Source organism: Myotis lucifugus, unplaced genomic scaffold (assembly GCF_000147115.1).
Source record: "Myotis lucifugus unplaced genomic scaffold, Myoluc2.0 scaffold_187, whole genome shotgun sequence".
NCBI classification, from domain to species: domain Eukaryota; kingdom Metazoa; phylum Chordata; class Mammalia; order Chiroptera; family Vespertilionidae; genus Myotis; species Myotis lucifugus.
The window spans coordinates 943,044-965,881 of NW_005871235.1; the positions used below are offsets into that span (position 1 = coordinate 943,044).

Consider the following 22,838-nt stretch of genomic DNA (forward strand, 5'->3'; position numbering starts at 1 on the left):
GTTACTATGAACATTCATGTTCAAGTATTTGTCTGGATGTTATGTTTTCAATTCTTTGGGGTATATTCCTAGAGTAGAACTGCTGGGTCATGCACTCTATGTTTAACATTTTGAACAACAGCCAAACTAGTTTCCAAAGAGGCTGCACCACTTTACATTCTTACCAGCAAAATGAGCATTCCAATTTCACCACATCATTCTCTACTAGGTCTAAAATTTATGTTGTTTTTAGTTTGGTTTAACAACTTTGGAAATAATTACCCATAGTGAACTTTATCTGAGAGCAAAACAACACAGAAAAATGTTTGTGATTTGAAATGTACTTAGTTAGCATGGTTATAGTCAAGATAAAATAGGTAAAATTATTGTTAATACATGTAAAAATTCTCATTTGCCGCTCAAAATGAGAAATAGATATCAATACAACCAATTATGTGTGGAAAAAATCAGTCTGAAGAAGCACGATCCCCACTGTTACTCCTCTTTTTTAACTATAACATGATGCAATGGAGCAAGAATCAAATCCTAACAAGGCTAGAAGATTGAACATTTAAAGACAGGTAAATTAATTCACTATTAACATAATAGTATGATTTTTGTTTTCACATTTTCTAAATTTCTTTCACTAAAGAAATACATTTCTCGTCTTCACAATCTCCTGTTCTTTAGCTGTTACATATTCATAGGTAGGGTTCCTTAATGCCACACGTATTCTCACATAACTGATGTTCAGAGCATCACTGCATGTTAGGCAGGACTTGTATCCGAGGGTATTCCAAACCACTGTCTCTCAGTATATGGGAAGATATTTTTGAAATATCTGATTCTCTCTTCTCATGCAAGCCCTACAGAGAGCTGTTCTTCTTCTTTTAATATATTTTTATTGATTTCAGAGAAGAAGGGAGAGGGAGAGAGAAACATCAATTATGAGAGAGAATCATTGATTGGCTGCCTTCTGCACACCCGCTACTGGGGATTGAGCCCACAACCCAGGCATATGCCCTTGACCGGAATTGAACCAGAGACCCTTCAGTCCACAGGCCAATGCTCTATCCCCCGAGCCAAGCTAACTAGGGTTGTTCTTTTTTTTAAAAAAATATTTTTTTATTGATTTCAGAGCAGGAGGGAGAGGGAGAGAGAGATAGAAACATCAATGATGAGAATGAATCCTGTACACCCCACACTGGGGATCCAGCCCGCAACCTGGGCATATGTCCTGACCTGGAATTGAACCATGACCTCCTGGTTCATAGGTTGACACTCAACCACTGACCACACGTGTTGGGCCTGAGTGTTGTTCCTGACCACAGGGAACATGCAAGACCTCCCCACATTGATTCCAGTCAAAAGCTGGATGGGAGTTAGATTACTGCTTTCTGCCTATATGCCAAATCTGGAGCTATCAGAAACCCTGGATTTCTTTCCTTGCCTTGCCTTCTATGTCTCAAATTCTAGTTTTCCTTTGTTCTTAAACTAATAAAATGGCTTCTCTTGTCAGCTCTATGTTTATATTCCCTTTTCAGTATCTCTGACTTTAGTTCTTGCTTTTCCCACACTTCATTGTTTTGTTTTTCAAATATATTTTTATTGATTTCAGAGAAAGGGAGATGGAGAAATAGAAACATCAATGATGAAAGAGAATCATTGATTAGCTGCTTCCTGCATGTCCCCTACTGGGGACTGAGTTTGCAAACCTGGCATGGAATTGAACTGTGACCTCCTGGTTCATAGGTCGACTCTCAGCCACTGAGCCACACCAGCCAGGCAACACTTCATTTTTTTTAAATAATTATCTCAATTTTTAGGACTTCAAGCCTTAAAGCAACTTTATTAATTTACTTACTTAATCAGTACTTCATATAGTTCTGATAATAGTCATTGCTGAAGATATATTGTTTTATTTTATAAATTTTTAAATATACATATATATTCTGTGATACAGCATAAAAAGAAGAAAACTATTTTAAAATATAAAATGTAATAATCATTAAGGAAACTGAATTCTATATCATGAACCCTTAATAAGAGCTACAAATTCATATTGTAATGCTATTATTTAGATATTTTATAGCAAAATTAATTTAAAATGACATTTATAAAAATAGTATTTTTTACTAAGCATATTTTTACTTAATAGCTACATTTATAAATCATTGGTTTGAGTAACTTTCCATTACAGAGAGTAAAACATTTATAAATATGCACATTTTTAGTAAGTGATTTATGTCAAATGGAAACATTTATTCTATTGTTAAATTTAAGCTATTCCCTCCATTATGGAAAAAAACTACCCTAGAATATTGCCAAATTAACATAAAACATATAGGAAAAATAATATTCTAAAATATCAGCCAGTATTATAATGTGTGATTACTTATTAACTGGAAAGTACATACAATTAGAGAAAAATATTTCAACCATCAAGGTGTCATGATTAAAGATGCGTGCTTAACCTCAGTCATAAGAACATGTGTGATGACAAAAGCAAATGCAAATTTGTCTTCTAGTCTTACAAGGAGAGAAAAACTTTCTCAGATCCTAGGAACCCCAGAGTATTTATTTCACAAAAAGAACATTTTCATGGAATCTAGACATAGAAATTTCCAGCCCGGATTTTAAAAATAAAGACGCCGAAAAGAGAAGGTATGTAAATCAATCTAGAATTCATTTAATCTAAAAGGACTTATGAAATTCTATCTATGCACCAGGAACTCACTAATAAAGACTATGTGGTGATCAGTGGAACCTAGGTCCTTTTTTTTAATGAGCTTCTGCCTTGTGAAGTTAAGAAAAAAAAAGAGCAATTATAAAACTGCATATTGCATCAAGTGCTAACTGTAAACTAGCTCTGCTCCAAATGTTCTGAACATACTAAAATAATTTAATTCTCACAAGAATAAGAAAACAGGACTATTTTTATTTTCCTAGATTTACAGTGAAGAAAATAGAGATACACACTTAATGAACTTACTCAAGGTACATGGTGAATACATTGGTGGAAATGGATTTGAACCCATATAGTTTGAACCTTGACTAAAACTTTTCAGCAAGTTTACACTCCTGACAGGGGACAAGAGGGGACAAACCCGTCACAGTTGTGGACAGATGCTATAGAAAGGTAATGGAAGAAAAGCAATCATTAGAGGCTTCCCCAAGCGCTTTACAGTTGAGTCTTAAAAGACCAGAAGGAGTTGGCTATAGAAGGCTGGGCCAACATGCCTGTAGTGTTCAGAAGAGCACTCAGAAGGCTGTCAGAGGACGGTGGCTGTTTAAAGACAACATGCATAGGGAACTGCAAGTGGTTTGGCAGAGAGGAGCCTGCGGAGTCTGTGTGGGTGTGGTGTCAATAGGTGAGTCTTGGGATACAGGCAGGGCTGGCTTATGGGGAGATGTGTTAGACACTTTAAGGTAACATGAAGTCATCAGAGACTTTGAAGCAGGAAATCAATAAGCCAGTTTGTTTTTGATCTACCACTCTGGTTTTAGTGTGGAGCATGGTTTGTAAGGAAGAAGTAGCTGGAACCAGTTGAGGTATTATAGGAAGAAAAAGAACCAGATTGGGACTCAAACTAAGAAAATATTATTGAGAATGTAGAGAAGTGAAGAGATTTGAAAATTTGGTGTTGAGAGTTTAGCTAAACTACTCTGTACGTTCTACCTCAGCATTTATTTTATGTGGCCAAGTGGCTGAAGGGTCCATGAGCTGATGCTAGCCTCTCCCATAAGTGCATGCCTACATAGCAGTCCAGAGTCACAGGTAAGTGTTTTAGGTTCCTGATGTGACTCCCCAACTGCCTTTGTGGTAAGCAGTCTCCCGCACCTCTCAGTGCCTTTCCCTTGTGTCCCCTTAGAGAGACCCCCATGAAGTTTACCGAAACCATGCTCTTTTAGGTTTGAATTAACCAATTTGGACTTAGCCCAGTGACCCCCTTCCAAAGCACTTCCCACAGATACCCTAATAAAAGCATGTGCCTCTGATCATGCTTCTCCCTCAGCCAGCACCCACCTTGGCCTCTCTGCATGGCCCTCGAGGCTCACCTTGTACTTCTTTCAGGACCTGTGAGTAACAACCTTCTCTACTTCAATTGCATTGTTGTCTTTTTTGAACCACAGTTCATCCTCCAATATCTGGGTCTCTACTTAACAAATATTAATTTAACATTTAGTTTCACAACATTTAGTTTCTGAAAGGATGTTGTAATAAATTTCATATATGATCTATGTATCAGTCAGGGGCTGTCAGGAAACACATGAACATTCAGAAAGGGTAACTGAAATGAGGTTAATGAAAATACTATTTTCAAGTTGTAAAAGTTTAAGAGAATCAATAAGAGAAGGAACAGACACTGGATGGGAAAGCAAATGAAATACTTTCTGTGCTGTGGGCAAGAATGTAGGTATAGGAGAAAGACTGCCGTGACCTTCATGGTGGGGTTCAGGATTTGAAGGAGGGGCCAACGCACAAATGAAAATACTATACAATAAATATGAACTTAGAAGGCATTGGGGGCCAGGTGGAGCCTCTTTCTTGAAGAGACACACTGACTTCTGGTCTGGCCTGCTATTTATTTACTTGAGTACACATTTGCCCTTTAGCAATGTATACAGGCATATCAAAGGTAAAGTTTGGCAAACAGTAAAAGGATTTTCAGGTTAGGAAATTGTCTTGAGCCACCACTATCTCAACAATCCGATGCTTAGTGTCAGCCCTGCTAACGCCCAAGGTCCATTGGCCTTCCACATTCCTTGGTGCACTGACAGTATTGGCAAAGCAGTGGCTTCCCGCAAAGACCACCAGAGGGGAGCTGTAGTCTTGGAGAGAGGAATGCAGCCACCGCACACTTACATCCATCTGAGAGAGAATGGAGAATATATGAACGTGATCTCTTTCTCTTTCTATACTTTCAATGCCCTGCCACCCCATTGGCCAAACACGACTGGAAGTCAGGGGGCAAGGCAGGACTAAGTAGCTGCAGCGCATAGAAATCAACCTCCCAAGGTACCAGGCAGGGTGGGAAGAGATGGAGAGTAAATCTGGAAGTGAAGCAGAAAATATCTAACCCAGGGAGAAAAAGAGAAAAGCACAGGTGAATCTCCAATTTGGGGTTTGGATAACTGAGTGAACGGTACCATTTAATGACATGGAGGACATCAATGTCATGCTGGGAAAAATTCTCTTAATCTTGGTCTAACTGGATGAAAGCTTAAAACATTCCTAGTAGTACCCATCCCCTTTTTCTAGTACTGATTTTTTTTATACTTAAAAACAATATTTCTTTGGCAATTTGGGAGAGAAGAAACTTGAGCACATGAATTTATATCATCACTTTGCATGAGAAGTCAGTAAAAATATGTCTTCTGCATATAAACATTGATCCATGTTATTATATTCTTGTTCAGTCAGGTCATGAAATCACAACCCACGATATTATCATTCACCCAAGGGCAGCCAAGAGAACTGCAGGCAACGTGGCCAAGGGGCCATAATCATTTCTCTAAAGAGAAAGCAGTACAGTTATTACAAATGCCTATTGCATCAGGGGAATGATTTAAGAGATTTATTTTAACCTATTAGGCCTAATACAATAGAGTCACAAATAGCTAAAATGATGATGGAAAAGATGTTCATTTCAAAATTCAGAAGGTTAAAGAAAAATACTAGACTCAATAGTTTTACTTTCAAAACATGATAGCTTACATTAAAAGGCAGTCATTGGTTTCTGACTACTGTGAAGAACCTGATAAATTAGTTTTTGAGCTCTTAGAAAAGTATGCACACAAAAAAACTGAGTTCAAATCCAAAAGTAAAATCATTACTCAAAATTCTATTGTATTAAAAAGAAGAAGTTTAGGCACTCAGCATCCTAAATCTATTTCCATTTAAGTTCTAAGAAAACATCCAAAAGGAGATAAACCTTTCATTAACTTTAGAAATGTTTGTCATACCATTTTTCTTTTATACAAACCTTGGGATAGAAAAGAACGTTATTTTTGTAGATTAATCTTTTTCAAAAATACACAAGATGACTTAAGAAAATAAGTAGATCAAAAGGTGCTGAAGCAAAGGATAGGCACGGATATTAAAGCATTGTCTATCTTATCTTGTTCTTAAACACTCGATATTATATTCCTGAAGAAACAGATTTAGCCTTGTCTGATGTGAACATCTATTAATGGTTTGTCTGTATGAAGCTGGGCAATTGCTTGGCTTTAACTAGCATTTCCTCAAAACAGCAGAAACAGTCTATGCACCATCACTTCCTATGCATTCAAATGTGATGCCTTAAGATAGTCATTATAATCTTCCAGCTTATCTCAAGAAAGATAGATATTTTTAGTAACCTTATCAGGGCTCAACTTTATAATCTCTATGCATCTTAACATCATATTTCAGAGAACCACCAGGTGAGAATAAATGGACTTCAGGGAATTATTGTACAGCAGTGGGCAACAACCAGTAATAAAGTAGGGTTTCATCTGAATCTATGTCAGTGATCTTATTTTACTGAGGGTTTTAAAGTATTTTCAGGAATGCCAAGGGGAACTTACTTTAAAGGAGAATAGTATGGCATTGATACTGAGGCACAATGCAAGAGAAACCATAAAGTTGTTACTTCTATTCAAGAAAGCAAGCATATAGGTAGTACAACTCCATTTATTATCCTATTTATAAAACTACTACCATGAATATGTTTGTCAGGAATGGTAAAGTGTGTTTATCTGTGCCATTAATATTCATTGTGTGTCTATTATGTACCAGACAGTGAGTATGCAAGGGTTATCTGGCCGGGGAACATTAGGAACCTCTGGTAAGGTGAGTAAAACTGATTGACAAATGAACTAAGTTAGGATAAGATTCAGAGTGGAAAATGGTGCTATGACAACATAGAGAAGAGAGATATTGAGTCTGAATCAGTCACTTAAGAAGGCTTCACAGAGAAGTAAATTAACCTAAATCCTAAAGAATAGAGAAGAGATTCCCAGGTGGCAAGGTTTTATCTTAGGCCAAAGGAACAGCATGTTAAAAAGTGTAAGATATTTCCCTTATTGGTAAAGTGGGGAATTTTTATACATTTATGGAAAATGGATTAGAAGTCAAGATTAATTGTGATGAGATTACAATTTGAATATTCTTAAATGCCAGTTTTTGAATATAGTGTCTTATATAAACGTTTTGTCTAATTTGTTGCAACGTCCCAATTTCTCCTTAGAGCTTCTGGTCAGCCATACAAGTAACCCTGCAACTCCCCTTGGACAGCTCACAGGCACCCAGGCTCTTGATCTTTCCATCCCCCAAACTTCTTTTTCCTGATGACTCTTCCAATTGCCAAAATTCAAATGAAAAATCCAAGCATAATCCCTTTTATTCCTTTTTCCTGGGGCCAAACAACCACTCATCAGCAGGATCTATTCAACCCCTTGGGATATCTGTGGACTCAGTCTGCTTTTTACTCTCACCACTTCTTGCCTAGGTGATTGCAGAAACAATCCATTGGTTCCTCTGCTCCCAGCCTTGATCCTGTCTATTTCTTCGTCTCATACAGTGAGGGTGGTCATGTTAAAATGTGAAGCTGATCATATTACTCCCCTCCTCAGAACATTCAGAGAATCCTATTGCTTTCAGTATCAAGCTTAATCTGATTACCATGGCTTTCAGAGCCATTGGCAAGCGGGTTCTGCCTCCTGAGAAATCTCATCTCTAATCTCTGAGCTTTCAAGTAATTTGTTCTCCTTCCCTTTGTTGTACTTTCCTTGATTGATCTTTAATTCTTAACTTAGAAGATGGTTTTTCTAGGAAGCTTTGCCTGACACTCAAGTCCAATTCAGACACACATCCTATATATTTAGTCCCGGTACTTCTAGTAGAAGTCTTATCACCTTATACTGCAATAGTTTATTTATTTGTATATTTCCTCTAGCATTTAAACTGTATGTTCAGGGACTTTATCCAATTCTTCTCTCTTTAATGTATTCTGTGAGCTCACTCAGTGCCTTGAACAGTGTTGATATTCAGCGTTTGTGAAATAGTTGAATAAATATGTAAGGTCTTAATTAGAAAGGCCCTTATTTATCATGTTGAGAAGCCTAAACTTTATTCTATATCTCAATGCTCTTAACTATGTGTTATTAAGTATTGGAATCCATAAAATAAACATAGGGTAGTTTCTGGAAACATCAATATTCCTTAAAGTCTAGTAATGTATCATTTAAATAGCATATTAATATTTTCATGGCTTAAAATAAAACAATGCTTTAATGAAATTTTCTCTACACTCTGCTACATATCCATGCTTGTTTACTTTTTTCAGCCTTTAATTTCATGCAGCAAAACTCTTGAGAAACACTGTTGTAGGTGCTGGTAGGTTTTATGTAAAGTGGAATGATACGCCCTGAGTTAAACATAAGTTTTGAAAGTCAAATTTATTTTGCTGTAAGTAATAAATAGGCATTGTATTTTATACAACAGCTTTCTTATGAGAACAGCTAACAAATGTTTGCACTATTCATATCACCACAGCTAAGGTCTCAGGTCACTGGTCACGCTACAACCATGACCGCAATAATTTCCCAGTCCTAAGTATTTCCTTAGGACTTCTGACATCCTGGCGAGCACCAGTGCCTTTTCAACTTTCATGTCATTAAAGAAGTATCATGTCTGCACCAAATGATCCCTCACATGACACCATCTACTCTAGAGGAACCACTGCACCCGAGCACTGAACCCCTGAATTCTGGCTTCCTTCAAACCTGACTGAGGCAACTTACAAGTGTAAGGGGGTTATTCCCAAGGGCATGGACTTTACCCAGTAGGGGTTGGAGGCAGAGAGGGGCCACTGGATAAATTCACCGCCTTTCTGCCCCAACGACTGTTCTGATGGGATGTCTTGTATAAGCCTTTGAAGATGTCCCGCATGGCTGAGCATATGAAGTTGTGGTCCCTTCAGTGATACACCCCTTCCTATTTACCCTCATTCTTCTCTGCTTTACTTCGGATTGTACTCCACATAAACCTTTACTTATTTTTTTAAATAATTTTATTGATTTCAGAGAGGAAGGGAGAGGGAGTTAGAAACATCAATGATGAGGGAGAATCATTGATTGGCTGGCTACTGCACACTCCCTACTGGGGATCAAGCCCACAACCTGGGCATGTAGCCTGATGGGGAATCGAACCATGACCTCCTGGTTCATAGGTTGATGCTCAACTACTGAGCCACGGTAGCCGGGCTCCACATAAACTTTTAGTTCAGATTCTGTTTTCTAGGGGATCTAGGTCAAGAAAGCCAGAATTTAGAAATTGGTGACTGACCATGGTTCTGCTCCCAGAAGACCCTGACTGAACAATGATTTGGCCTTTTCCATATCACTCCTTTTTGCATCACTGAGCCCATGCTTTCAAAGTACTATCTCATTATTTTAAGAGATTTATGACATTTCACAGGATACATTTGTTTGGAAAACAATGTGTGCATTTGGTGTCTGTAGTTAAAAAGTAGCAATATAGCCCCGATGCCGTGGCTTAGTTGGTTGGAGCATTGTCCTAATACACCAAAAGGTTGAAGGTTCAATTCCAGGTCAGTGCACATACCTAGTTTGCAGGTTTGATCCCCGGTCGGGGCCTATATGGGAGGCAACCAATCGATGTTTCTCTATCACATCAATGTCCCCCCCCCTTCCTCTTTCTCTAAAAATCAATAAAAACATATCATTCGGAGAGGATTAAAAAGCAAACAAGCAAACAAAAAGTAGCAATAAAACAGAAAGGCACATACTGTATGCAGTCTACATCACTGTTCCAGATATTTCAGTTTACGCTTCTAGAGTCACTCCCTAGCTTGCCCCATGTGGTGTATGTCCAGGAATCTGACCAATCTGACTACATCAGCAGGGCTCCTATGCTCTCTGGTTTTTGGCTTAGTTGACCCAATGAGGATTTCTACCTGGAGTTGGGAGGGAAGCAGGAGACTGAAGTTAGGATAATATTTATTCCTGTGGAGCCCTCTCTCTGAGGTCACAACAAGCAGGCTGCATCCCAAGCTGTTTTTCTGGGGTTTATGAACTATCCCTCTGGGATTTATGAACTATCCCTTGTGGTTCTCCCACACCTCATCAGTCCCTGTATTATTGCCACCTGGTAAATAAATCCCGCTTGAATTGTTTTAATGCGTTGTGCATCTATTTCCTGTTTGTACCCAGACTGACATAGCTGTCAATACCTGCCTTTGAGGAAATGACCTTAGAGAACTGATTGAAATAGGAAATGTATGAAATTATATATAGGAAGTATAAGAAAACAGGGATAAGGGCAAAGTTTTGGAAACTATTTGACTTAAGGAATATTGGTATTAATGATGACTTAACCAAGCAAAAGAAATAGTGTAAAGGCAAGAGTAAAACTTGGAGAGGATTAGTAGAAAATCAGGTATAAAGTGTTGTGAACATATGGGAATATGAAATGCTATGGAGAGATGGACAGAAATAAGTTTTGAAATATATTTACAAGTTCTTGTTGACCACGATGACAGCAATTTCAGTAGAGGTAGTTGAGACAGAAAGAAACTAGTGGTCATGAACTATGCTGTGAATAGAAGATGTGAAACTTAGGCCCCAGCCGGTTTTTCTCTGTGGTTAGGACGAAGGGCTACAGGTTCATTTCTGGTCAAGGGCACATACCTCAGTTGCAGGCTCAATCCCCGGCCCTGGTCAGGTGTGTGCGGAAAGCAACCAGTCGATGTCTCTCTCACATCCATGTTTCTCTCTCTTTGTCTCTCCTCCTCCCTTCCACTCTCTCTAAAAATCAATGGAAAAAATGTCATCAGGTAAGGATTAACAAAAAAAAATCCCACAAAAAAAGGTGTGAAACTTAGGAGAAAAAATGAGTCTCACGCTTGCAAAAAAACAACAAAACTTAAAATCTAGCGCACACATACATAAAAGAATTCCTGAAATGATTAGATGTTCACAGTCTCAAGAAACTTTAATTAACTTGATGTTTACCCAGTTTATCTATTTTCATCAACTTTTTTTCCTCCCCTTGTCTCATTTTCTCTTTAAAATTAATTTTTACTAATATTTCTATTAAACTGGTAAACAAAATTCATTGTACATATGAGTTACTGGTAGCAAAACATTTGTGATGCAAATTTATGTTGTACAATATTCTTTTTGATTATCTGTGCTTTTTAAAAACTACCCATGGCATTTTGATTTATTTCTAATTGGATTAAATAAACATCCCCATTTATATAGTGAAAAAGGAGTAATTGCTATTCCACCTTAAAGAACATTGTCTCATCTATTAAAAAGTTAATTTAATCATACTATTTTAATAGATAAATGTGTATAGCTAAATTGTTTGTGTATGTGTATACATATATGTGCATGTGTATTTAAATTTGTGTGTCTATGTATGTGTGTGTGTGTGTATCTATGTATATGTCATAAAATTTCCTAATGCATAGAAAATAGCAATTAGGTAACTTTGGTAGTAGCTTTGTCCATTATACAAATTATTATAAAAATGTATACTTTCTGACTTAACTTCCTCCTCTAACAAGTATCCAGACTACTAGCATACTATGGTCTCAATGCTGTGTTCCTCCAAAATTCATATGCTAAACCAAAGGTGATGGTATTAGGAGCAGGGCCCTTTGGGAGGTGACTAGGTCATGAGGGTAGAGCCTGAATAAATGGCATTATCACCTTTATCAAAAGAGGCCCAACAAAGTTCCCTACCCTTCCATCGGTGAGGACACAGCAAAAAGACAGCCATCTATGAACCAGAAAGCCCTTACCAATCAAACACTGAATCAGCTCATGCAGAATCCTAAAATTTCTAGCCTTCAAAACTGTGAGAAATAAATGTCTGTTGTTCATAAACTACACAGTCTGTGGTAACTGTTTATAACAGCCTGAATGAACTAAAACAGGGTGGTTCCAGAAGAGACTAGCATTTGAATCAGAAGACTGGTAAAGACGTCTACCCACACCAATGTGGCCTGCTTCATCCAATCCATTGAGGGCCTAAATAATACAAAAAGGTAAAGGAGGAGAAAATTCTCTCTTTCTTCTTGATCGGTGACATCCATCTTCTCCTCAGTTGGACATTGGAGCTCCAGATTCAGGCCTTCAGACTCCCCAACTTATACCAGCAGCCCTCCTGCTCCCCTGTTGCTCTCCCCACCCTAGTCCTCAGGCCTTGGGACTTGGATGAATTAAAAAATTGGCTTTTCTGGTTCTTCAGCTTGCAGTCAGCAGGTCTTGCATATCATAGCCTCCATAATGGCTTAAACCAATTTTCATAATAAATCTTATATATATATATATACACCCTCTTGGTTTTGCTTCTCTGGAGAACCCTAACATATAAATTTTACCATGTTGCTAAAGAAAAGCTTACTGGTCTCTCAGATAAATAGTAGAAATTTATATTTTATGTATTCCTATGCGTGACTGTAAGAGTTACTGATTCAACAGTAGATATTCTTTTAACTGTTATATGAAAATCTGAGAATCACTATAAGTAGCATAGTCTAAAATACTCCCCCAAGTATCATGAATATAAGCTGTATATTCTTAATCTGATCCAGATTTACATACATTTAGAATTTAAAATGACACTTATTGTTATATTACAGCCACTCAGTTTTTGGAAATAGATTCAGTTTGAAAATTTTCTACTACATACCTCATTTGTCCTTCATGAATTTAGGATATATGTGATTTAAATCTTTCATGGCAGTCAAACACAAACAATGGAAAAGTGAAAATCTACTCATGCTTAAATATATTTGCTTTTAGAATCTTCTCATATGACTGATCTCAGGCAAAGGGCCACACATGTCCAACTCATTGAGCACATTGGTTCATCCCAGCAGGGGCTCACAATGAATGGCTGTGTGGAAACCACGTATACTGAGGAGCTAGTGCTTGATAATATTTCATTTAAGAGGCTCCTGTGGATTTGGCTCTAATTTCCTTCCAGCCCTACCAGTTTTCTTTTTATTGCTAAACTGCAAATGAAAAAAAGACAAAGCAGCTGAAGAAAAGGAAAACCCCACGTAAGCATACTGAGGTTCATCTGCCCTGTGACAACGTTATTAAGGAGCCTGTATGATGTTCACCTGTAGAGGAGCACATGTAGCCATCAATATCAATAGTAGTAATTAGAGTTGTCATTAGAACTACCAAGTAGGAAGGAATGAAAGGCAGCCAGGGAACATAACCTGCCATTGATGGGCTTAACAATAAATGTTGCCATTGATGCATGTGCCCAGTGGGGTCAGAGAGATCAGGGTAATGAGAGCTATGCAGATAGTTAGCATCAGGGATAGGAGTAAGAAGTCAATCTGTCTTTCCCAGCTAAAAATTCTCACTTCTATTTCTCTTTCACTCTCCAGAACTTCAGTGCCATATCTTGTCCCTTGCAGGTCATTTCTGTTCCAGTATCTTGTCAACACTCAAAATCTATTCTTTCAATAAAATACATTTTTTTTCTTTCAGACCTAACTTTTTGTTCTCATTCATTCAAACTGAAAAAACTTTGAGATAGCTTTAACTTGTCTTTCTCTTTGCTCATTTCTTTCCAGGCTATTTATTTTCTGCCATAGAGGCCTGAATCCCTCTGGGTTTGGACTACTAAAATAATTTCCTAACTGTTCTCACAACCAAGACAACAAGGCTGAGTCCATTTAAATTTTAAAACAGGTTAAGGACTTCCTCCGCTTCAAATGATCAGTGAATAGCCTTCATTTTCCAGAGATTAAACAGCCAGTCACTACTTTTAAAAATGCAAAAAAAATGCAAACGCCAAAACAGAACTTTGTGCTCACCGACTGCCTTGGATTTCATCCTGACTTGAAATTATTCCTATACATGTTGCATGGTGCTGTATTTAATTACATAATATATAAACATACCCAAAGAGGTAATTGACACCAAAACGACTCCTGCATTCTTTACTCCAACAAAACATGTACATTTATCATGTCTCAGACAAGTCCCGCTCTCTCAGGTATCTGTGCTTTTTCTCCAGGGGTCCGGTTTTAGGGGTCCAAGAGTTTCCTGTGTATAATTTTTCATAGATGCATCCCTATGGTGGAAGACCCATCTATTTTATGGGGCTTTCAAAAATCCCTACTTATAGAATTTATCCCTTTATTTATTTAGTACTTAATCATTGCTTTCTAACACACAGTTCCAAGGTAATTCCCTTTCTGCCCATTTTTATCTATTTATCCTTACTCCTTCAAGGGTCAGCTTGGCTACAATTTCTAAGCCAAGTTCTCTCCTCTGTGTCCCTATAGTGAATGTTATATGATATTGGAATTATCCCTTTTTATCTGTTTCTCTTTCTAAACAAATACAAAGGCAGGTCCCATAACTTATGTATCTTTGTATTGTTAGCATCAAGCAAAGTATGTGTACTAGTAGGTACACAAAACATTTTAGTTCATTAGATAGAATTAGATCCTTTCCCCAATTCAAAATCAAGAAGTGACATATAATTTCCTACCTAGTAAAATTCCTATTCAGGAATGTTCATACCCCAGGCCTGCAATAAATTGTATGGAGGATGACGAAGATGATGATGATGATGGATGACAGCGAGGACAACAGTGATCCCTATTCTAATTTTACACTGTGACAATAGAGGAAATCCTACAGACAAGTTCCCATGATCTCACTTTATCATCGGTGACTAGAAAGATCCTGATTCTGCATTGTCAAAGGGATCTAGGAAAAATTTTGGAATTAACTGTAATGTTCCAGCTGTCATCTCTCTTCTACAAGAAGCCTATTGATATTCTTAAAATGCAGAAGGACATGTGAGCTGCTTAAGAAGCTACTTGAATTCCTTCCTCTAAGCAACCTGCTTCACCTTTTCCCATTGAGCAGGAATTCAATTCAGATGCTGTATTTGAAAGTAAGCAAGAATTTAGTAATATGATGATACAGTATGAAATAGATGGTCCATTTCAAATTTGTGATTTTCAGATGTTACCGGGGGCTCTGAGCCACTCCAGGCAAAGCTGCAGTAGTCAGTGCAGGGCACTAAAGCAGCGGGAGGGTGAAGGCTCCCAGGCTGGCTTAATGAGACTGACACGAAAATCAATTGTTTGCTAATTGAAGAAGAAATATTGTCACAGAACTTCCTACATTGTTTAATGCAAATGCAGAAAGGGCCTTGTACTTTATCACACTAACTCAGAGAATTAGGTAGGGGGATGAAAACAAACATGAGGAAAAAATGTGACTCTTGAATCACTGTTACATAATTTAAGACAAAACAGTTTTTAACAGCAACAATACAACAGATAGGATAAAATGAGCGTTGTCCTTTTTCTAAGTAAGCACAATGATCACACAAAGGAAAAATAGTTTAATAGCACTTACCTCAAGATATTAAATCATTGTATTAAGGTGTATAGAGATCAAGATATAAAGCAGCGAGGTTATGTCTCAGCAATCTGGGATATTTTTTAAAACTAGAGGCCCGGTGCATGAAATTTGTGTACTGGGGCGGGGGGGGGGGCGGGGAGGCATCCCTCAGCCTGACCTGCGCCCTCTCACAATCCGGGAGTCCTCAGGGGATGTCTGACTGCAGCTGAGACACCATCTCATTCTTTATAGATCCACAAAAGCAGAACAGTTTTTAGATCCTAAGTTTTGGGCTGGTACCTTTAGGCGTCACACTACCTTCTGGATCTATGTTTAATAAGATACTGTGCTTAATAGTACCTTATTAAACACAGGTAATAGTCCATAGATAATAGTCAGAGCTGAGGGAAATCTCCATATCTTGTTGGTTAGTAAATACTGAATATGTACACATGGCTTTTATTTTTTGGTAGATGAGTAATTAATAAATTAAAAACAACAATAATAACTTTTATGGAAAAATATTAAAACTGAAATATTGAATGGAAAAGAACACCTCTAAAATGCAATCTACTCTAGGATCCAGGAAAAATATATTAAATCAAATTTTAAAAGTTATGAAATAGGACAATAACGTCATAAGGAAAGAACAGGCAGGCTTAAAAGGACAAGAAGATGAGATATTAAGTCAACAAACTGAGATGAAAAGGGATCTAGGTGAGATCAGAATGGATTGCAATAAAACTAAAATTGCAAACGTTTGAGTAAAATATATTATTGGATTTACTGAAGAAAGTTAGTGACTTGAAAAGATCAAGTCAGTAGAAAAGAAATTTAGAAGTGTCCCTAGAATGAACAGGAAAAAAGAGAAACTATAATGAGATAATAGTTAACCTATACTGAGTGATTGCCCTCTGTCAGATTCTTTTTTAATAGTCTAGATTAATTTTTATCTTCTAACAATAATATAGTGTTTGTAATATCATTTGCTATCATTACTTCACAGATAGAAAATTGAGGCCAGTAGAGTTTAAGGAAATTTCTTTATGCTGCAGAACTTGTAAATAGTCGAACTAGAATTTAAACTGAGATGGTCTAACTCCAGGAATAATGCTCTTTGCACCAGTGTAATAATGTTGCTACCTTTATCCTGAAGAACTGAGGCATTAAAAATAAAGCTTCCTGGTGCTTTTAAAAAGGCTTGTGTAAGGAGATCAAGAGTTCACCAGATTCTGCCAACATTAATGAAAGAAAGACACAGTAGGTTAGTCTTAGAAAAATTATTTATATTGAAGGAATATGTTTAGATTGCTCTAAGAATTCTGGTAGGAGAGAAAACAAAACAAAAAGAGGATACCTTCAAGATAACAAAAATAGTATAAGCTTTTGAAGTTTTCTCTTCAACTGTAAATGTCAAAAGAAAAACATACAAATAAAGAGGGGAAAATGGTTAAGGGGTGGGAAATGTGTCAAAAAATACCTGACAAATTTTCTTCCATGCATTAATGAAATAGAAATGTAATCTTAGAAAGTATACTACTCATATAACACACATAAAAAATGCTTAAAGATATGTGCCCATCAACAAAAAATGGGGATTTCAAAGGAATAATGCTAATGTTGAATCATGTAAACATAAAACATACTATTAATATTATTATAAAAATGCATGCATATGACAAAAATAACCTAAAAATGAATATACATAATAGAAAAATAATTGAATAATATTTAGGCTTTCAAAATTCAGGTCATATTTACAAATACTAGGAAATTAAATGAGTACTGTGTGTGGGTGCTGAGTTGAGGGTGGGGAAAAAGAATAAATTGCTTATATGGGAGAAATGGTATAATTCAAAATCACTATTGAAATAAAAACCAACATATTTGTAAAGTGTTAGAAAACTGAAGTCAGAATGTCACTACAAATTTTATTCCTATAAATGGATTTATAAATGTAATAAAAATAATCTGAGGATATATATATATATTAATAACATCAATTGACTCAATAAAAATTATAACAGGCATGATCATCTTAAGAGACACCAAAACAATGTAGTTTATATCACTAACATTTTTCTGATTAAACCCCCTAGAAAAACAGGAGTGGAAGAATACATAATGATTAAGACCTATATATTTTAAGTAAACAGAGAACATCATAGTGATAAGATGCTAATGAGACAGAAATAGTTGCTATTGATACATGAATAAGAAGTAAACTCCATTTTCATTACCATTTACCATTGTTTTGGAAGTTCTGGCCAATAATATAAGACAAAAACATAAATAAAGACATAAATGGTAAAATAAGAACAAAATAAAGTTTTTAGTTACAGTGTCTAAGTCTTAAATTAAATATATCAACCTGAACTCTACCAAAATTAATAAATAATTATTTCATAGTAACATATCAAAATGCTCCACAGAATAATGTTATAAATTATTTCTAATAAATAAAGGATATTATAGAAAATCTATTTGATTTTAGAACAAAAAGCATAATATCTCTAGAAATGACCTTCTCAAATAGCATGTAAGACCTATCTGAAAATGCCAATAGTTGTACAAAGAATTGAATAAACAGAGGGAAAATAGGTAGGCAAATTTAATATCATAAATATTTAGATCTTCCATATAGATGTTTACATTAGCCCAGCCAAAATTAAAAGAGTACCTCCATTTTAAAATTGAAGACTAAGTAAAGGTATGTGTTTCTTCTACATCTTAAAGTGCCATTGTAATTATCAGAGAAGTATAAGAAGTACTCCATAACAAGACTGGAAAATTAGGCTGGGTACCCGTACCAACTAGGATTAAAATGATCTGTGAAAGACATGATACAAACAAAACCATGTGGCAAAAAAGATAGAAGTTTGTTTCCCCTGTAAACATAAATAGAACCGGTGTAGTATGCCAATCAGTCACCCAGGATCCAGGCTTCTAACTTGGTCTCTATCACTCTCACCATGTTGCTACCACCTCATGCTTTGAGAGAACTAGTTGAACTCCAGCAATCCTAGCTTCATACCAGTAAGCAGCAAGGTGAAAGAGATGAAGAGAATGGCCCCTCCATTAAAGAACATATTACTTCTTATCTCTCATTAACCAGAACTTAATCACACTGGAATATTTGACTTCAGATGGCCGAATGTCCCAGTGTATTTAGGGGCTTCAATTACTTAGGAAAAAGAAAGCGCTAGGCAGACATGATGCTCATTTATCTCAACTTAAAACTGAGCTTCTTGCACTCCTCCAGGACCTGACTCTAAAATTTCCATGGTATCTGGACAATAATTTCTAGAACTTGGAGTATATTCTTATGTCCTTGGGCAGACTTCTTTTCACCAAGTAGTGATCAGAAATTGAGAATAGAAAATTTAAGTATGATTTACCAAAGTATGCATTTTAGAATCACAAAATCTATAAGAGTACATTGGAGATAGACATATCTGAGAACTTCTCATTACCAGTGTGGTTTTTGGCAAGCAATTAGCTTCTCTGACAATGGATTCCACATTTGAAAATGCTGCTCAGAGAATGAATGGGTTTTGTACATAAAATGCTAAGCACAAATTCGGGATCATAATAGGTATCTGCCCAACAGTAACTGTAGTGTTGCCTTGGTCAAGACTTCTTGGAGTCAGCACAATTAAATAGTTATAAAATTGTGACCATACCCTCCATATTCCCTGCTAGTTAGTTTAATCACTCAAACAGTTATGAGTGGGAATAGTTTTTAGGTTCAGGAACTTACAACATTAGATTTTTAAAAAAATATGTAATGAATAATGAGTAGATAAGTCAAGCTGATGCTTAGTTTATTATGAACACTGCAATAATAAATTATCTCTTAGTAAAATAAATACTTTAAAATAATATGTTGCAGGTTCTCCAAGTTTGTGCATACGTGCAGTACTGATATCCCATTCTGATAGATCTGTCTTAAAGTTTTCACATAAGTAGTTGTACAACTTTTCTTTGTAAATAGTAGGTAAATGCTATAGCAATAGCTTTTACTTCCATCCTCTCATTTGATTCTCAGAGATGAAATATGCAAAATTAGCAGAGTAGAAGTTATACCTATCTTAAAGATAAAACGATAGAGGTTTAGGAGTTGCTGTGACTTATCTGAACTTGTGCAAATCACTGAGCAACATCCTGAAACAGACACTCTGATTCAAACCCACACCCCTTTGCTCTACACCCCACTTCCTCTTTCCATTTAGAAGCAACTAATTTATCATCAGATTTGAAAACGTGGGGATGGGTATCATGTTGCTTTTATCGTTGCCTTCTGAGAACCCAGCAGAGAAAAGACTAATAAAAGAATGTGAAATTAAATAATGATGTGAAATTGTACACTTTTGCAAGGACTATAAATATGCCTAATTTTTGAGCGTTTATATATTAAAACAAGAATCAAGAAAAAAAGAGTTACAAAGAGTTAATAAAATACTAAGATAATCAGCTGTATTATCTAATTCAATTTTTAATTTTATCCCTCAAAATTATAAGTTCATAACACCCAGATGCTAAATACTTGATTAATTCATTAGTGAATAAGTGTTTTAATTAAAATATGATTGAGTTCTAGCTTGGTATTAATACACAGTTAATACTCAAGCAGGAGTGTTTTAAGTTTGGGTGAGAGGTTAGTGAAATATTCTGTATGAAAAGCAAACCAATAAAGAATGCTTAGTCTAAAAAACCCCACAACTGAGTAAGTAATGTTTTACCAGTCAGCAAAAGTGTAATAAATATGATATTCCCCAGGGTAGAATTGTCTTCAGTTCAATGAGTTTAAAGTTCCATTATTACAAAGCACTTTTTAAAGAGTGTTACTGAAATGATGCAGATTTAAGATCTTATATCCAATTTTGGCAAAAAAAAGGCAAGTCAGTTGAGGACAAAAATCTGATAAAATATCACAGTGGTACTTATGGGGAGGTTAGATTCATGGCAACCTCATTCCTCCAGAACAGCTGCAATCAGGGCATCAATGAGCCAGGCCTTTGCTCAGTCATATCTGTCTGAAGAGTCACCCACATCACTCTAGGGACATGGGCTGACCCAAACTAACCAAGTATTGGGGTGTCCAATAAAACCCCACCAAATTAGAGGTACAACAGACTGACAGCAGCAACAGAAATCAAAAGTTCTATGAAGATATAACAATAGTAAATTGTGGCCACTAAGGCCATCACTGATGTTTGTAAGAAAACTTTTGCTAATGAGCTGTGTATTCTGTGTAAGAACGCAAAAGAAGTTGAAAATGGTCACACTTTGCATGCCTTAAGTACTCAATTTTCAAAATAATTATTTAGAATATGCCCTTAGGGCTGCTGAAAAAAATGAGGTGCTGTCTCATTTATGTAGCACATTAAATTTCTGAAGAATGTAAAGATATTAATCAAGTAAAAGTTTTATGTATGCTCCTATAAAATTTATTTACCCCACCTTTTATTTTTTGAGGGGAAATGTTGCATGAAATTAACACCACAATACAATACTCAGTGGGATCTGAAATGCTCTATTATAATGGGAATGCTATTTAGTACAGCCAGTGTGATATAAGGAAAGGAAAGATGTCTTACTCATACATCAGTCTGATCCTGAAAGCTGACATGAAGGGTTGGTATGGGCTCTGTGCTCCTTATTCTTTTTTTTTTTAAATATATTTTATTGATATTTTACAGAGAGGAAGGGAGAGGGATAGAGAGTTAGAAACATCGATGAGAGAGAAACATCGATCAGCTGCCTCCTGCACACTCCCCACAGGGGATGTGCCCACAACCAAGGTACATGCCCTTGGCCGGAATCGAACCCAGGACCCTTCAGTCCACAGGCCGACACTCTATCCACTGAGCCAAACCGGTTAGGGCATGTGCTCCTTATTCTTGCTCTGTTATCTATTTCCCTTTATAGCAACTTCTGTCACCGTTGTTTCTTCACCTCTCTTCTCACCCTGCGTTCTGCCCATCATGCCTTATTCTCTTCTGTTATCCTTGAAACAAGGAAAACTTTCTTAAAACTAGGCACAAAGCCAGAAGCAAAGGTAAAGGATTAATACATTTAATTAAATAAAAACTTAAATTTCTGTTTCCAATATATACGATGGGAGAAATCAACATAAAAAGACTAACAAGCCAAAAGAGAAACAGGAAAATAAATGTGAATGTATCAATTCTTACCCTAGCTCATTTGGCTCAGTGGATAGAGCATTGGCCTGCGGACTTAAGCGTCTAGAGTTTGATTCCAGTCAAAGGCATACACCTGGGTTGAGGAGGTAACCAATCAAAATGTTTCTCTCACATTGCTATTTTTCTCTGTCTTTCCCTCTCTCTTCTACTCTCTCTAAAAATCAATGTATAAATATCCTTGGGTGATGATTAAAAAATTGTCAATTCTTACTCATAATGTAATATTTACAATTTCTATACATTTGATTGGCAAGACTAAAAAATCAGGTTAATCTGAAAAATTGATACCCTGGTTTTAGAGAATCTTGATCCCTTATGCTGTTGATGGGGGAATTGAAAAGATATCCTCTCTTGGAATTTATTTAATTGCAAATATTCATTTTGTACTTACAACCACATATCTTTCTTCCTTTAGGGGTTTATCCTGCAGATACATTTGTACATATATGTAAATTTATAGTGGGTGATGTTTCAATTGAAGCATTAATTTTTTCCTAGCAAAAAACTAAGAACCAACAGATCTGTCATCATGGGAATGTAAATAAAAAGTGGAATATCCATAAAATGAAATATTATGTGGTTTACTAAAAAGAAAGTAGATCTATAGATGCAGATATGAAAAGGTCTCCCTTAACTATTATTAAATGAAAACATTAAAAAACATGTTTTTGTTTTCTGTATATTATGATACTTGACATTTGAAAACATTTCTGGCTGAGGAGAGACTGCCTCTCCAAGGACTAGTTAATTCTTAGAGATAACAGATTCACCTAGCAAAGTGCCTTTGATGTGCAAACTAACCAATCTCTACCTATTTCTCCTCTGTCTGTCTCATGGACCCCAGGAGGCAATATTCCCCAAACTTAATCATCTCAGGACCAAGTACTAGGCAACTTGAGAGCACTCCAATTGCCCTAAATTTACCAAAATTATTCAAAGTAGCCAATACTAAACTGTTTACCCTGCCCAAAACTTGCCTTTCCTGGAGAAATACCAATAAAGGCAGTGGCCTAACCATTCTCCCTCATTTCCTGTCTTCTGCTTCCTGACCAAAACCTGGTGTTCCCCCGGCCTCGTGATTAGCCTTGTCCCTCATTTCTAGGGGATTCTGCTTAACACTGAACTTTCTTTTCAATGGCATTGACCTCTTCATTGCCACTCAGTCAGCTTTATAAATTAAGACCTGGCACAAACCAAACAGAATAATGTGTATAAATATGCTCTCATTTAGATAAAAGAGATATATGTATA

The 22,838-nt window shown here is 36.4% G+C and overlaps 1 protein-coding gene across 1 annotated transcript in view; it reads right to left on the bottom strand.

Annotated features, from left to right (window-relative positions):
* EYS (eyes shut homolog (Drosophila)) overlaps positions 1 to 22,838 on the bottom strand; it is a 1,189,235-nt gene that overhangs the window by 362,637 nt on the left and 803,760 nt on the right. The window contains 1 exon segment of the mRNA XM_006096829.1: positions 21,352 to 21,359. Within this exon segment, the coding sequence (XP_006096891.1) occupies positions 21,352 to 21,359 (8 nt within the window).